This window comes from Phyllostomus hastatus, unplaced genomic scaffold (assembly GCF_019186645.2).
Source record: "Phyllostomus hastatus isolate PE091 unplaced genomic scaffold, TTU_PhHast_1.1 phas_scaffold_501, whole genome shotgun sequence".
NCBI classification, from domain to species: Eukaryota; Metazoa; Chordata; class Mammalia; order Chiroptera; family Phyllostomidae; genus Phyllostomus; species Phyllostomus hastatus.
Genome location: NW_025334033.1, coordinates 38,652,693 through 38,670,503, shown reverse-complemented (window position 1 = coordinate 38,670,503; position 17,811 = coordinate 38,652,693). Strand labels below are relative to the sequence as shown.

General features: G+C 40.6%; 1 protein-coding gene across 2 annotated transcripts in view; it reads left to right on the top strand.

Annotated features, from left to right (window-relative positions):
* ARMH4 (armadillo like helical domain containing 4) overlaps positions 1 to 17,811 on the top strand; it is a 105,574-nt gene that overhangs the window by 3,042 nt on the left and 84,721 nt on the right. For both annotated transcript variants that reach the window (XM_045822932.1, XM_045822933.1), the window contains exons 2-4: positions 5,426 to 6,857; positions 11,856 to 12,110; positions 14,513 to 14,725. In XM_045822932.1, the coding sequence (XP_045678888.1) occupies positions 5,483 to 6,857; positions 11,856 to 12,110; positions 14,513 to 14,725 (1,843 nt within the window). In that variant the 5' untranslated portion in view covers positions 5,426 to 5,482. The remainder of the gene's footprint in view (positions 1 to 5,425; positions 6,858 to 11,855; positions 12,111 to 14,512; positions 14,726 to 17,811) is intronic.

Here is a 17,811-nt window from a genome sequence, read left to right as displayed (position 1 = left end):
GCAAGTGGACCTGAAGCTCTGAGACTTGTCACTTGTTACTGCTGATTTATTTTTTGAAATGAAATAAATGCTGAAAACCTAAAATATAGCAGAAGTGGGAATACAGAAGTTATTCGAGTTATTAAAATGATACATTGGCTAAATAGCCAAAACTGGTTATGTGATGAACACAACATGCCATTAGACATGGATAGACCATGAAATGTCATTGAAAATCTTACAATATAAAATGGAGATGCTGCACATTCTTAAATGGTTATTTATATTCACATCACGCCAGCAAATATTTGTTGAACACCTCCTCTATGTGCCTACCACTATTAACAATTATATGGCAAACAGAGGAAGCTAAAAGATCAGTGTGTGTGTACATAAAACATAACCTTATTTGAGGTGACCCGACTTACAGGCACGATTCCTTGTACTAGAGAAGCTGGGAGAAGGGTGGAAAGAGGGTGGGTGAGGCAATTTGGTGACAGCAGTTGGTAAACAGGACATGACCTGGAGGCCCAGGGTTTGGATACCTAGGGTAGGGAAGAAGGAGGGAGGTCTGACTAGTGCAGTGTGGTGAGCAAAACTTAGGAACCTGAAATGAGGATGGCACAGAAGAGGGCGATATGCCCCGTTGGCAGTGGTGTCTGTGCTGAGCACCAGTGCGGTGGGGTTGCATTACAGATACGGAGTTTGGCAACTGCGTGTCTGAGAGCGTTAAGTTGTGTGTTTTGGGAAAACAGAGGGCTGTGGTGGCAAAGGCAGGGAATTTGAAGTCTTAATGGAATTTACAAGTTCAGAAACAGACACGATCCTATAGACAACTTATTATCCTCCATAAGCCTGTAGTTTTCTCCTCTAACAAAAAAATGAAGATAATGGTAGTACCTATGTCACTAGGTCACTGTTAGGGTTAAATAAGACAACTTACATAAGGCACTTACAACACTTGGCACCTAGGAGTCCCCAAATGGTAGCCTTTTAAAAATTGATTATTGTCATTTTTAGTCTTAAGAATAAACAAACCATCTGGATTGTATAAAATGGATTGGAGAAGAGAGAGTCTGAGAAAGATCATCAATTAAAAGGCAGTTAAAATATTAACAATTCATTGAGGTGAAAGGAAGGGATAATTCTAAGAGATTATGAGGAAGGAATCCATAGAGGTTGTGAATCTGAAATGTAAAGGAGAGAAGAGTTCCAGGGGACAACCAGCTGCGGATGAAGAAGATGGTACGTTTCGGGTGGCATCCAAGTGACTTCCAGCAGACAGTGAAAATCTGAGATGAGGCAGCTTTCTTCCTCAAACCCCGCACTAGCTGCTTCTGGTATTTGTGTTTATCCCAAGGGAAAACAATTATCAGGCAGATTGTCACCAGTTTTTTGTTTTATGTTTTGGCAAACTCTACAGCCCTTCTGTGTCTTGAGTACTCTCAGAGTGATGATCATGTTCCTTATATATCATACCTGGAACCCAATTTACTTTGAAAAAAGTAGCTTTTTCACTGCAGAGGATGCTTTAACATGCTGGTCCCCTTCATATGTGCATTTGGGTAACACACTGAACAATAGCAATATACATTTTAGTTGAAAAAATAATGACCAACTGATTAAGTCTAATAAGACAGCTAAGGGTTTTTTTCTTTTTTAATGTCTTTCATTTGTCTTTGAAACATGCATATGCCTAGACTTAACAAAGAAACAGATTCTGGCCTGTATCTATTTAAGACTGTCAAAGATAATGCTTGACGGGACAGCTTTATCTGCCCGCTGGTGAAAGAAATGCAGTCAATTGTTGGAGGACTGCTGAGCCATTAGGATACCTTGATAGCAAACAATAGACCAAGTGGGACTGACTTGCTCTGAAAAGGATGCTTTTTAAGTGATTAGAAGCTAATATCCATGCTCAGCAATTTGGTTAGTTTATTTATCTGAATTAATTGATCAGGATATAGTGAAGGGAGAGCAGCATCCAAAGTCACAGTGTGAAGGAAAAGTTAGAGGAATCTTCTTTTGTTTATTAACTATTCCAATGATTGAGTTAATTTAAGACACTTGAGACGCAGAAGTCTAATAAGCAGTGAAGTTTCCCACTCACTCTTCCTCTCCCAGCGAAGTGAGCAGAGACATTCATCTGTTTGTTCAGCCAATATTTACTGAGCATTTCCTCTGTGCCAGGCAATTGCCAGGGAGAGGATGGTTATTTAAGTTTAGAAATATTGTCACTGAATTGACAACGGACAGCCTTTTCTTATTTATTCTCCAATGTCATGCAACTCCCAGTGGGGGTGGGGCACCAAGCCAGTCGTTGGAGTGGCTTTGTGAACCTGGACTGTGCTTTGAAAGACTGAGAGAGACCTGGAACTTGAAGGTCATCTACCAATTTATCTGAGTTGCAAACGTGCCCTGCTGCCATTACTGGCTGTCTTTTCTGCTTCTTTTGAAGTTCAGGCATCATTCTGAATAGGAGAGAAGGAGCATATGGCCGCAATACACAGACATAGAATAGGCTAGCAGTGCACCCCCACTTTTCCTCTCATAATTGGATTTAGAAAGCAGGTGGCCGACACTCAGTTACAGAAGGAAAGTCTTTTAGAGCCCTGGCAGAATTCCTTTCACACCAATGTCCTGAAGCTCAAGACCTAGGTGCAAATGCAACCTTGAAGGAAAACTCTGCTTGGAAAGGCAGTTGAGATGATATTAAATCTTTATTGTTTGTGCCCCCCCATCAGATTTGATCATAAAATTCTCTTGGTGCACATGACTCCAGAATATATTATATAAAATGTGAAGCTTTTGTTCAATCATTTGGGTGCCTTGCCTATTTGATGGCAAAATTGTGGGAATATGAAAATATTGTATTTCAAGTCATATAGATCAAATATGGAAACAGAATCATGGAGGAATAAGGAATTTCAGAGATTATTTTCACTCCTCCTATTATCAAAGGAGACACTGAAGCCATTTGCCCAGTGTTACACAGTAAGTTTTATCAATAGTAAAGCTAGGATTCTGGAATCATTGTTCAAACTTTAAATAAATTATATTTTATCGTTTATGCTATTACGATTGTCCCAATTTTTCCCGCTTTGCCCCCCACTCCCCCAGGCCATCCCCACACGATTGTCCATGTCCATGGGTCATGCATACATATCCTTTGGCTACTATATTCCCTGTGCCATATTTTACCTCCCCGTGGCTTTCAGGAATCATCCTTCTGATACCAGTCCTTTACCCTCTGAACTCTACTGTCACCAGAATGGCCTGTTTTGTTTTGTTTTTTTCAGGTTTTTATCCAGAAATGTAAGATCTCATAGCTTAAGCTTTTAGGCGACACCCTACATCTTCTGGAAAAAAATATTTGTTCAGTAAAGGGCAGCTCTCTGAACAGATCAGAAATGAACCAGAGATCAGTAGCTTTTACATATCTTCCACTACATAGGGTTTCATAGTTCCACTTGTCTGGAGAAATCTGGATGTGTAATGTCATCAAGTGTGAGCACTCGTGCTATACTGCTGCCATATATTTTTGTCTTAAGGAAGGAAAATAGAGGTGACAGGGCAACTACTAGTACCAAAGCTGGTACCTGGCTGTGAACTGGGATGCGTTTTGGCTCATCTGTAGTGATAACTAATGTCCAGAACTCTGACATGCCTTGGCTCATTAAATTTCCTCTTTGCCAAATATATTTCCCATATTCTCTCCTTTTGAAACAATGCTAGCTACCTGTATGTAATTTAATATTTAAATATAATTGGTTCAAACCTTCAACCTACATATGGGAAAATCTAACGTCTCTCTCAGGATCCCGAGGATTCCTGGCAGCGGGTGGGCAGGGGCTTATATTTCTCCTAGTCACCTCTGGTTTGATGTTCTGCTGCTCCGTTTGTGGTCTCTGACACGCTGTTGCTTTTCCACACTCAGCACTACGACACCTCATGGCATCAGCCCATTTCTGTACTTTCCCAAACTACTGTGGATTCAAGCTTTTAGGTAACAAATTACCTCCCAACTTGGTGGCAATAAATGTTTATGATTTCATCCCATTTCTGTGTGATAGGAATTTGGGAATAGCTGAACCGGGCGGTTCTGGCTCAAGGTGTCTTAGGAAGTTGAGGTCGAGGTGTCAGCTGGAGCGGTAGTTGTCCGAAGGCTGGAGTGGGGCTGGAGGATCTGCTTCAACGATGATTCCTTCATGTGGTGCTGGGAGTTCGGCAGGGTGCCCCAGCTCTGAATTCATGGATTCCTCTTTCCTTGTGTAGAAAAATTCGGCCTTCTTTTCCTCTCCAACAGCTACCTAGGGCCAAGGACTTGACTTCCACCCTGTCTCAAAAGGATCTGTAAGATTAGATGAGATAAAAATGTGAAAGCTTTGAACATCTTAAAGGGGAAAGGCCTTATGAAAATGCAAATTTTTACACTTTATGTGTGCGTGTCACATGCTTAAACCAGAGAGTTGAATGATTAGACATGAAAGAAAGAAAAGGTATAACTTTTATAAAGAGAAGTTTTTTATTTTAGAACTTCCCTTCCTAGGTTTAATGTTCTAGAAAATCTGCTGCGTCTGAGAAATTTCTGATGGTGGGAAAGGAAAGGGCCTTACTTAGCCAAATAGATAATAAGAACTAAAACCCTTAAGTTTTGGGTAAAATTATCCATTTTGATGTAGTTTTAATAGTGATGAGAGTGTGAGTCATTTTTTAAAAAATGCAATGAATCTTAATATTATAATAATATGTATTTAGTGGAGACTGTTAATTTAAAATGTTTTGGTTCTCTTAAAATGTTTTTTCTCTTAATAAATACTTGCATTAATTCTTTTAACTTTTCGAATCCCATTTTGAACATGAAGATTTCACTTATAATTTTATGTTTGATGCAGAGAAAAGAAATAAGATAAGCATTTTAAAGACAACTTAATTGAAAATAACATATATTTTTTAAAAGTTTTGACTATAACTGGTATTCAGTATCTTATGATGACACTCATAAAAACTCAATAGTTTTTAAATATACTTAAAAAATAAAATATACTTAAAAGGTTCTTTGAATGCAATGTAAGTAAATGTTGTCCTGGCCATTCTGCAGTCATTTAACTACATGACTAATAGAGGAATTTGGGGAGAATATTGCAAGTGTGACTGTAAGGGTAGTTTATTTCAAGTAGGTATTTAAGAAACAATGAAGTGAGGACTTGAACTATGTGTGCCTTTGTCTAGAGAGCATCGAGTTAAATCAGCTGCAGAATTCAGCAGGGAAAAATGAACTGGGTTATCCCTGTCTCAAAGGTACAAAGAAATAGAACGGTTCTCTCTTATGTACCATTTCTGAGCGTGAAGTCAAGGAGATTATTTTACTTACGGTTTAATTCAAAGGGGGCTTATTTACAAAACATATTTATATGACAGTTTGATATGCTTTGCTTTTCTACAGGACCCAGTTACTGCCACTGTCAGCTCTGCTGTTTTATGGGCCCCTTTCCCTTCCACTATGAGAAGACCAGTTGTGCTGCACATCTGTCTGGCTTTCTGTAGCCTTCTGCTTCTCGGCTTCACCGCACAATGTTTGGCCTTTCCCAAGATGGAAAGGAGGGAGGCGACACATGTTAACGAAAAAGGAGCGCCATCTGAGAAGATAGATGTGGATGACCTAGAAAATAACTCCATCACTTCCAAGGGCACTTTCCAACCAGTGGTCTCCGAAGACCCAATGATAGTGTTAGTGGGACCATCAGCAGTGCCGTTAAGTAAAGTATTCCCTATAAACAAAGAAACCCCTTCTGCAGGTGCTGGGCTCATGCAGCCTGATAGCCTTGGTATTGACACTATCACTGAGCCAGTGGTCCGAACAGGGGAAGAAGCGTTTGGTTCCAGCCAGCTGGAGAGAATGCCTCCTGGAACCCTGCTTTCCAAGGCCATGGTAACCAACCCTATCACGGCCACTGCTTCTCAGAATATCGATGAGAAGGAGGAACCATTTGGTAGTACCAACATTCGGCCCATTGTAGAAGGGACCACAAAAGCAACACAAGGTTTTTGGAAGTATGTGGATAATCAGTTGTTTACAACGGAAAGTCAGGGAGGCATTAGTCTGGGATATTCATCTTCATCCTATGTGAATACTAACAAAATACTAACTGCCGATCCAAGGACTGAGAAATTTGAAGCAGACACAGATCCTAGGACAACTTCTTTTCCTGGTGCTGAGCCCATAGCAGGCACCGAGCCTGGAAGCCTCATGTCTGATAGGGAGAAGCCTTCGCAGATGACAGCTGATAATACCCAGGCTACTGCCACCAGGCCTGGGCTTGCAGTCTCCGAGTACGCTCTGAGTGTCGAGCTGGAAACTGACAGCCTGCTGGGGGCCTCAGAAGTCACAGGGAGTGTCAGCACAGCTGTTCCAGTTGCCTCTGCCCTGAGTGATGAGTGGGATGACACCAAATTAGAGAGTGTGAGCCGGATAAAGACCCCAAAGCTGGGAGACAGTACAGAGACTCAGATGGGAATGGGGATGTCTCGGACAGCCCAAGTAACCGATAGTGGCATGGAAAGCATGGAAAGGGATGAACCTCTCACAGGAGAGGCACACACGGGTCTCGGGCTGCCTGAAGGGGAAACACACACGGGGACAACCCTGCTCACAGCCCACGGGGATGGGAGGTCATCCGCCTTCACCGATCAAGTTTCCTTTACTCCCACAAGTCCGATGGAAGATACAACAGCCTCTGTTGTAAACCTGTTTCAAAATACTGCAGACTTCATGGAATCCACCAAGGAAAACAGTGCGGTGTTTTTCTTAGAGACCACTGTTTCCATCTCGGAACATGAGTCTGAGGCTCACCAACCACTGAGAGATACATTTAAAGGTAAAAGGAACAAAAGCAAGCTTTCTTTAATTTGGAATGCTTTAATTTGGTTTTATTATTTTCAAAAAATTGAAATATAATTGACATATAACATTGTATGGGTTTTAAGTGTTTTGTTTTTTAAAAGTGACAATTTATAAGTAACTTATCTTTGCCACCTCCTGCCTCCATGGGGACCTGCCGAGTGGTGGGTGGGAGTGGGAGTCACACCCTGGGCTTTACAGGATGCCACGTGCACCTCTGGAGGAAGGTGGGTCTGAAGTGCCCAAGCTTTCTACCCTTCTGTAGTTTTCTATAGTTTCTGGTGGCACCAGTGGAAACAAACAATCCTCAGAACCGGAAATCTGGGAATCCTAATCCCCAAGCAATGTGTGAATTTCCTTCCCTAAAACTTCAGGGGCTTGTGAGAATCTGAAATGACCCCCTGTGTTTTCCTGGCTGGTTGCCACAAGTGTGCGGGATTCAGTGCCCACATCCATCTGCCATGCCAAGGTTTCGTGAAACAGGAGAGCGGCTGTTCCCCCTGAGGTGTGACATTCAGTGGGGAGGCGGGGAGGAGATGCTGGCGGAGGGATAAAATATCCGGCCTCCTTCGCTGTAGGCAGAACCAGCCCTCACCTGGTGCTTATTATCAGTTATGCAAGAACAACAAAGACAAAGAAAATCCGCCGAGGCAGCCAAGAAGAACCGTTAGAACCAAATAGATCACCGATAACCACTGTATTTGAAGGAACTGTATTTTGTGCATTTTAAGGACATTTTCAGAAAGTACTGTAATTCTTTCATTGAGGGGCTATAGATGGAGACAGATGAACTCCTTCTTTTTCTATTTTTTAAATTTTAATCATTGTTCAAGTACAGTTTTCTCAGATGAACTCCTTTTGTTATTTGCATTAAAATTACTTTGAGTCTGCTCAAAAAAAGTTATCTAAATTTTAATGACAAGCAATATTAAATTTAAAAATACATTTTAAATAAATATTACATCCAAATATAACTGCTGCCTATAGACCAGTGGTGTTTAACTGGGAACAGTGTGTTTTCCCCCACCTCATCCTTTGGCAGTGTTTGGAGACATTTTTGGCTATCACCCCCGAGGGGCAGTGCAACTGGCTTCCAGGGGTGGAGGCCAAGGATGCTGCCAGACACACTGCCACGCACAGGACAGCCTCCCAGCCATGGAGGTCCATCTGAGCCAAAATGTGAGCTGTGCTTAGAAACCCTCATGCAGAGTTAATATTTTTCAAACATCTTATTATGAAAACATATAAGTTAGTATATACATCAGCTGTATGTTTAAGTGGTATAGTAAACAATGTAAGATACTTACTTACATATTGTTGTAAAAAATACTCCTAACCCTGATATTTCTTACCAAAATTCTTTAGGTAAATACTTATCTCATAGTCTTGGCCAGGTAGGTTTTTTGACTTTATTGACCAAAGAGAAGTTCATCTAGAAATAAGAGCGGGGGACACCAATACAGATAATTCTTCTCTGCTGTCTCGATTCCTCTGCACTTTATCCTTCCTCTTGGCCTTTACATCTGTGAATGTTGTGCGCTGACAAGGCTTCCATTTGTTGCTGATGGATAATATTTTTCTTTTATTACGTGTGTTTGGTTAGATGACAGCTAGGGGAGGAGAAGACAGTGGAATGTGCATATGCTCATTCTGAACTGTTTTGGAATATGCACAGCTTGCTACTTCTGCTAAGTAGATTAATTAATGGGAAAATATCAAATTTGTAATATGTTTTATAAAGTGTCATTGGGATTACATTAAAGTGATAAAAGATTGAATTTAACATGTCCAATTCATTTTTTAAGGACTGAAAGACCTAGTATGATGTATGTTTTCATAGAAGTTTCCAGAAAAAAAATTTTTTTCAAAGATTTTTTAAACATTTTTTTAAGATTTTATCTATTTAATTTTAGAGAGGAAGGGAGGGAGACAGAGAGAGAGAGAGACATCAATGTGCAGTTGCTGGGGGCTGTGGCCTGCAGCCCAGGCATGTACCCTGTCTGGGAATCGAACCTGCGATGCTTTGGTTCACAGCCCGTGCTCAATCCACTGAGCTACGCCAGCCAGGGCCAGAAAAATTTTTATAAGTTGGTTTTTAAGTTTTGTGAAGAGAGTTGGGTTCACATGACCATGAAGATATTGGATATGACATAATAAGAAGTTTACTTCAGTTCTCTGTGACACCTAAGATATTCATGGAGCATGAAGTCACATAGTTCCAGATTATTCATTGCACAATTGAATCCATGATTCTTATGTAATAGACTTACTTTAGCTTCTGTTAATATAGCCTAAAAAGTAAAATGAGTTTGGTAATTGTCTGATGGTTATTTTGATTATTGAATATGCTCTGAACATAGTTTTAGTTGCCTCACTTAAATAGTCTTTTCATAGGCAACTACTTTTTATTTCTAGAATATAGCATCATATCTGGTGCCTAATAGGTGCTCAGTAAAAACTGGTTCAATGAATGAGCAAATGAAGGTAGAGGACCTTTCAGAGTGGATTGATCTAATTTGACCGCCTGCATTGTCCAAATTAATCAAACAGCTTCTATATGTTCTTTATAGAGAGAGGAACAGTTAAATAATTCCTTTCACTTTAATTTTTTGTGCTATAGCATTAAATAGAATGTGAAAAATTGAGATTATTGATGATAGGAGTTAGAGAGTAGCCTAAAGATTTCTACCCATTTTCTGGTGGTTATAAGAATTTTTCAGAAGAAGCAACTCATGTCAATCACTTTAGGTCCTAGGGACTACTTCAGGATATGCAATGATTTCTTGGTGTTTGGGGTATTATTAACAGATGAGTGGATTATCAGTCTTCTAAATTATTTTTTTATCAGTCTTCTAAATTTATTTATCTTTACAGAGAGGGGAAGGGAGGAAGAGAGGGAGAGAAACATTGATCGGTTGCCACTCACATGCCCCCAACTGGGGACCAAGCCCACAACCTAGGCATGTGTCCTGACTGGGAATCAAACCTGTGACCTTTTGGTTTGCAGGCTGGTGCTCAATCCACTGAGCTGCACCAGCCAGGGAAGTTTACCAGTCTTCTGATTCAGCTTGTTCTTCAGATGGTTCAGTTGAAGACCAGGTTTTAATAGTAGTCTATAATAATTATCATATTTTATCCCTATAAGAAGTAGAAAGAATGAGAAATGTACAGAAATTTTGAATGTTATTTTATTTTTTTAAGTTTATTTTTAGAGAGAGGGGAAATGAGAGGGAAAGAGCAGGAAGACAGATCAATGCATGATTGCCTCGTATGTGCCCCTAACTGGGGACCTGGCCTGCAACCCAGGCATGTGCCCTGACTGGGAATCAAACTGGCGACCCTTTGGTTCACAGGCTGGTGCTCAATCCACTGAGCCACACCAGCCAGGGCTGAATGTTATTTTAAAAATTCCCATTACTATTTCTTGTTCTCACCCTTCCTTCTCTAATAGCAGTCAGTTATTCAAAGTACAATGTCATTTTGATATTTCTTGCTATTCATGAAACTATGAGCATAGATGACATTTATTTTTACACATTTGTTCTCGAAAGTGTTCATTATGCTTTCAAAAATTAGGGCAACATAAAGAATGCTTACTGGTTAAACTGATACAACTATACATTACTGTCTTTTTATGGCAGAACATTGTCTTAGGTGCTGGAGATATAACAAGGGCAGTGATTCCTGACTCTCAAAAGATTTACAGTCTCATTGGAGAAAGGAAAAACAAAGCAAAACTTAAACAGTGGTACCAGGTGCAAATATGAAGCCTATTGGAGACCTTACTGTAACTCACATGGTCTTTTTACCAGGCATATTGATCCATCAAATGTAAAAATCTCTTCAATTCCAAAGAGAAAATAATCCGAACTGAAGAGGGACCAAGAAAAGGAATTGTTTATATTGAAAAACATACAAACATAGGAAGTACCATAATGTCGTTAATAAAAACTTAAAGAAAATCTTTTCAGCTGTTCCTAGAATACTACCTTTCCATTGCACGACGTACTGAGCTTGCTGATATGCTGTGGGCCTAGAGTTAGTGTTTAAAAAAGAGAGATAGCAGGGTTTTCTAGAAATGAAGTTTGAGTGGCTCAGTATTTAAAATTTGCAGCATAGTTCCTCCCTAAAAAGGGGGCAAATATTGACCATTATAAATAATCTTTAATAATTTATTTGAGGGGATTATAAGGTAAAGAAAGAGACCTTGGATAGATACATTTTCCCCATAGGTCTGTTTCATTCTCTTTCATGATCTAGAGGCAAGTGCAAATCTACAGATTGTTCCTTGAGCAACGACAGATTGTCCTTCTTTCTCATGGCCAAGAAGTATTTCACTGTGTATGTATGTGTGAATAAACAGCTTCTTTAGCCATTCATCTATCAGGCATAGTCAGCTCCGTGGCTGTGAGCGCTGACTATGTAAGCTGATGCAGGTTCCTTAGCTTCTTTAAACCTAAGTTGTTTGTAAAACACGTAATAATAGCTGATATTTATTAAATACTTGCCAAGTACGGGGCATGTTCCAAGGGTTTTACATGTGTTATATAATTTAATCTTTGTAACATCTCCTATGTCAACAACTCTAATAGTATCTTTTGTGAGAAAGATACTCTTATTTCCACTTTCCAGCTGAGGAAACTCAAGTCCCAGAGATGTTAAGTAGTTTTTTCATGGTTGTACAGCTCCTAGGTGACTGAGTCAGAATTCAGACTCCAGCAAGTTAGCTCTTGAACCTGCATTCTCAACCACTGTGATGTGTGGCTCCCTTGAATGATATTAGTACTTACTTCCCCTTATTACATATGGGAGGAGATTTCCTTTTCTTTACTGGTATTTTGTTTCTAAGTGATCCCTTTGCCTTCCCATTCCTGAAATAGCTTTCTGATTTTTTCTTCAATTTATGAATTACATTGTGACTTCTTAAAGCATAGGAATTTGCTTTATTTTAAAACATTGTTTCCCTTTTTTTAAGACACCATCACTCAAGAGATGACGACAGCTGCTCAAGAAGCAGAAGCCACTTTGTCACTGGTGACACCAGAGCAGCAGGTTTCCACCCTCCCAGTTACCGCAGAGCGTAGTGAGACTGTGGAAGGAAAAGGGTCCCCCTCTGCCCCGTCTGATGTTCTGGGTGTCACTCAGCTGTCGAGAAGATGGGAGACTCTGGCCACTACAGTTTCACCGACAGCCGCACCTCTGTCCTTCGAAGTCACTCCCGCTATGGAAGGTCTGTAAGGGAGGGAATTGGACTCAGTGTTATGGGGGTGGGTCTTATCTGTGTATTGATAAGAATGGAATGAGAGGGGCAGATGGCCTGTCACCAGGGCACACACACATTCCTCACCTGGAGAGGGAACAGGAAACGTAAGCAAATTCTTACTTGAAGAGATGTCACATAGCCTCAAAGAATGACGGGTTAATTCCTAAGAAGAATCTCGTGGTGGCTCATCTGAGGAATGGGAGAAGGCCAGACCTCACCTATTGAGACCTCTGTCTAGTCCGACAACTCCAGCTGGTAGGGGTGAGGTGAAGAGAGCGAGGACGTGGGTATGAATCCCAGCTTTGGCCCTTGCTACTATTGTGGCCTTAAGGTCTCCAAGCCTGGTTTGTTCATCTCTAAATGATGCTTCTCTAACAGAGAGGCTCTTTCAAGTGTTTAAAATAATGTGTACTAACTGCATTCTATATCAGAGGTCCTAAGATGCTCTGATATCTTAAAGACAGTGAAGTCTTCAAAACGGGGTGATCATCAGAATGACAAAAACCATTGTCGGGGGGGCTGGATTGGGAGTAAAAAGGAGAAAACTGTATTTGAACAATGATTAAAATAAAATTAAAAAAACCATTGTCAATAACTTTTAACTTTTGTAACTTTTATTTATTTTTTTAAAAGATTTTCTTTATTTATTTTTAGAGAGGGGGAATCAAGGGAGAAAGAGAGGAAGAGAAACATCGATGTGTGATTGCCTGTTGTGCGCCCCCTACTGGGGACCTGGTCCGAAACCCAGGCATGTACCCTGACTGGGAATTGAACCAATGACCCTTTGGTTTGCAGGCTGGCACTTAGTTCACTAAGCCACACCAGCCAGGGTGACTTTTGTAATTTTTTTTTAAAGATTTTTATTTATTTATTTTTTAGAGAGGGAAGGGAGGGAGAAAGAGAGAGAGAGAGAGAAACATCAATGTGCAGTTGCTGGGGGCTATGGCCTGCAACCCAGGCATGTGCCCTGACTGGGAATCGAACCTGCGACACTTTGGTTCGCAGCCCGCGCTCAGTCCGCTGAGCTATGCCAGCCAGGGGTAACTTTTAATAATTATAAAATTATTACCTAATTATTTTTGGATCTCCTGTGTTTGTCTTAACATTGGACTAAGTAAAGCCTGCTTTTATTTATTAATATAATTATTTTTAACAATGTAATAAATACCTTCTAATCCCGCTCCCCTCAAATACCCCAAGGGCCTTGTCAGTAACCTACATGGAATCCCATGACCCTTCTTGTCTCAACCCCTTCTTCCTCTGACTGCTCACAGCATCTTTAATCTGGTGTTCATTGTCTCCTTGACTTCCTTTCCTTTTAGTTTTGTTGCATCTATATTTGCTCTGAGAATCATACATTTAAAAATTTTAGTTGATTTTTAACTTTATAAAAATGGTGTTGTCCTGTAGATAGCCTTTTTGGGGACTTACTTTTTTTTACTTAATATTTTAGGGCTAAGATTTACTTACTCTAGTAGCTCTTTTGTTTTGACTGCTTTTAATACTGCATTATGAAAATACATCACAGTTTATTCATTCAGTCTTCATCCAGTCTCTCCTAGTGATTTGCATTTGGGTCATTCAGGTTTGGTTATTGCGAACAATACTGCCATAAGTATTCTTTTTCACAACCTCTGTTGTGTGTGTGTAGGAATTTCTCTTGGGTATGTACCTGGGAGGTGAATAGCTGGGACATAGTGTATATGAATTTTTGACTTTAGGAGGCAATGCCTAGTTGTTTTCCAAAGTTGATCGCACCGATTTATGCTCTTGACAGCAATATATGAGAGACTCAATGAATCCATATCCTGGGAGCTTTTAAAAATATTTTCTCAGGTGTCACCACTAAGGAGATTCTGATTCAGTCAGTTGGGATATGTGGAAAGCATGAAACTGACATTAAAAAGTTACCTCAGGAGATTCTGATGATCAACCAGGCTTGCAAAATACCACCCTGGAGATTTGGGAAGACCTGGGGATAACTTTGGCTGCTTTGAACTTGACTATATTTCTGATGCAGGTCTGGGTTCTTACTCTTTGACTTGATTTTTCTAAAGCTGTCATTAGCATATACTTTAATAAATTTTTGTTATATTTTCTATCTTTAGTAATAAATGACATAAAATCCTAAAACACCCATAATATCACCAGTAGAATAAATGGGAAGTTAACATCTAAAAACAGAGATCTGATGTGAGACAATATCTTTTCCTACAAGATAAAGTATTTGCTTCGGGTAGCTGGACAGATGCAGGGTGGGGAGGGGCGCTGGTCTACATGTCATTAATGCTTTCTCACTTGAAACATGAAAGCACACATTTCCCATAGTAATCATCCTTGGGTCATATCCTGTCTCTTGCGTTTGGCAGACCTGAAGGACACAGTCACAGGGCCCAAGGAGGAGTGGATCACACCAGTTTTTGGCTCTCCAGTGACACCCCCTGGAATAACGCAGGAGGCACCCAGCATTTCTCCAGCGCTTTCTGATTCTGAGGCGTCCAATGAGAGAAGAATCCTTGACCCATCCATCGGCCTTGTCAACACAGCTGCCCCATATGGCCTGGACCAGCTTGAATCTGAAGGTACCCATGCTTTGGAGGGAATCTTTCCTAGGACTGATTGAATGTGTCACTGAGCAAATGTTGCTCTGAGAAAAGATTAAGAGGTAGATTCAATCTGCAGTGCAGGTCAGGGGTTAGTGAACTGTGGCTCAGCCCGATCTGGCCAGCCATCTGTTTTTGTGTGGCCTATAAGCTGAGGATGGGCTTTGCATTTTTAAGTGATTAAAAAAAAATCAGAAGAAGGACATTTTGTGACATGGAAAAGTTATATAAAATCGAAATGTCAGTGCTCCTAAAGAAAGCTGTATGGGAACACAGCCACACATGCTCATTCATGTCGTGTCTGTGGCTACTTTTGTGCCAGCACAGCAGCTGAGTAGTTGGGACAGACTAACTGCCCACAAAGCCTAAAATACTTATAATACGGCCCTTTACTTAAAATGCTTGCTGACCCCTGGCCTAGGTCATTTGTTCTCAACTACACTTGAACTTTAGAATCATCTTGAGGACCTTTAAAAACCCTGATGCATGAGTCCTTCACCCAGTGACTCTGGTTTATTTGGTGTGGGATGGGATCTGGCATGAACATTTTAAGAGAATGCTTAAGATGAATTCAATATGCGGCTGGATTGAGAATACTGGTTAAGTGGAAAACTTCAGTTTCCCCAGCAGAATTTCTTGGACGGAAGTTTTAATGTGGATTGTATTTTCACAATGCTGTTCTGGTTGTTCGAGTTGGGTTATTCTCTTCTTGTTCATCACATCTCGGGGTTAGAATGTTTTACTATCTGGAAACAGGCAGTCTCCTCACCTGTTAAGACTGAGAAATCCACACCAATATATACTTTCCAAGACATGGGCGTAGAGCATGAAAAGGATGCTTGGAGCACAGCTGCACAAACAGGGAGATTGGACATGTGGCGAAAGGCCATTTAGTTAATCAGCATGTGGCAGGTGAACAACTCCTGGCTGGAGGGCAGAACATCCAGAGATTTGTAGTGCCGAGTTTCTCAAATGTATCTGGGAGACAGGCAAGCTTTTGGGCACTAAAATAGCCATGTGCTTGGTGTGGTGAGGACATAGTATAGGCTCTTATTTTATATTTCATTTACTCTGCAGTAGGGAAGGGGGTTCAGCCGACTGTCTTACAGACTTTCAGGGTTACACTGTCATTTTCTGACAGGGAAATGTGACATTTCACGAGCAGTGTGGAAAATTCCATAGTAGAATTGTGGTTTAAGAAATGGATCAAAGCCAGCTCAGAGGCTAACAGCTCTTGCACTTCACACTAGGATAAAAATCGTGTGATTTTGAGCTTAGTCTCGTATTAACTGCGTGCTCTCAGTACCATCTGGAAAAAGCAGGTTTCCCCAAATTAACCTGAATTAGAGATGACAGCTTTACCCAGCAGGGCTCATTAAATCAGAGGAAAAATATATTTATGAATAATCTATACTTGGGAAACTGCAAACATTTTCTAAATTTAGTAGGTGATGACAGTTGTATCAAAATATGTGAGAATTTTCTTAACTTGCCTAAGACACCCTGGAGTAAGTTTTTCTATACAATTCAATTTCAACTTCCTTTTGAGGATATATTTTGTCAGTTTTTGATCTAAATTATGATCCTTGTCAAGGCTTACAAATGACAGTTTTTTGGTTTGAAAATATTCTTTCTACTACGTTGTTGGGTTTAAGATTTTGAATGAACACACCTTTTCTCCTACATAGTAGGGCGTACAATTTATCTTTAATTAGAATACATTAGTAATGGCACAATTAGTTTTATGCTGGTCTATCTAATCCTCTGAAAACTGAAGTGACTACACTGACTTGAACTCAGACACCTGCTAGATTTCTGGATGCACTGGAGGCCTCCGTTTCCTCATGTTTTTCCGTCTCGCCCAGGACTGTAAGTGCAGCTTGCGTCTCTGACTGGGTGAAGCATTTTAATTCTACCACAGGATTATACCCACAGGAAGATAATTTACTCTTACCGAGAACAGTGTGTTGTGCTATGTCAAGATATCTCCCTTTTAAGTTTTAATCTCTGGGACATGTTGACAAATGATGTACAATTCTCTAGTGTCAGATCTGTGTTTATTTAATTATATTATCAAACTTCTTGTACGTTATTTTAATATTTTCCCACTAGGGGCCAGGGGCACGTCTCCAGAGAGTGGGCTATTTTTCTCAATGGGGCATGGACAAGTGACTTGCCATTATTAAACACCAGATACCCCCCGAAGCAAAAACCTTTGTGGAAAGTTCTGAATATTTATCCTTTAAGAGATAGTGAATGGTCCAAGTGAGCCTAAAATTGTATCTGCTTGGCACCCTGTCTTCTTGTCGCCTCCTTTACGTCTCTGTGATTTAATGACTAAGGGAGTGTATCAGTTTCCTAGGGTTGCCATAACAACGTACCATGAACCGGGTGACTTAAAACAGAAATTTATTCTCTTGAAGCTTTAGAGCCTAGAACTCTGAAATCAAGGTGTAGACAGGGCAAAGCTCCCTCCAAAGCCTCTAGGGGAATATCAGCCCTTGCCTCTTCCGGCTGGTGGCCTCAGGCATTTCTGGGTTTGTGGGAGGGTAACTATAATCTCTGACTTTCCCTTCCAGTGGCCATCTTCCCTGCCTGGGTCTCTGGGCCCACATTTCCCTCATCTTATAAGGACACCAACCATTAGATTAAGACTCACCCTGATAACTTCATCTTAACTGGGTTACATCTGCCAATGCCCTGTTTCTAAATAAGGTCACACACAAGTACCATGGGTTGGAGCTAGAATGTATTTTTGGGAGTGGGGGTGGGGGTCAGAATTTAAAATGTAACAGGAGTTTTCCAGATGGCTGCGCAGGCCGCTGTGCTTGGTCTCTGGGATGCCCACCTGAGAGGTGTGCACTGGTGGAGGGAGAGAGGTTTTGGTGTGTTTTATGTTCTCAGTCACTGAAGAAAGCTTGCCTCAGTAAGTGCACTTCACCCTGCGGGTATTTCAGTGTCTTTGACGTTGTCAGTAAAAATGTGGTCTGGTTTATGAAGGGGTAGTGGTTTATCTGTCACCTTGCCTGACACCCTTTACTTCTCTGTAAAATTTTTTTAGGAAA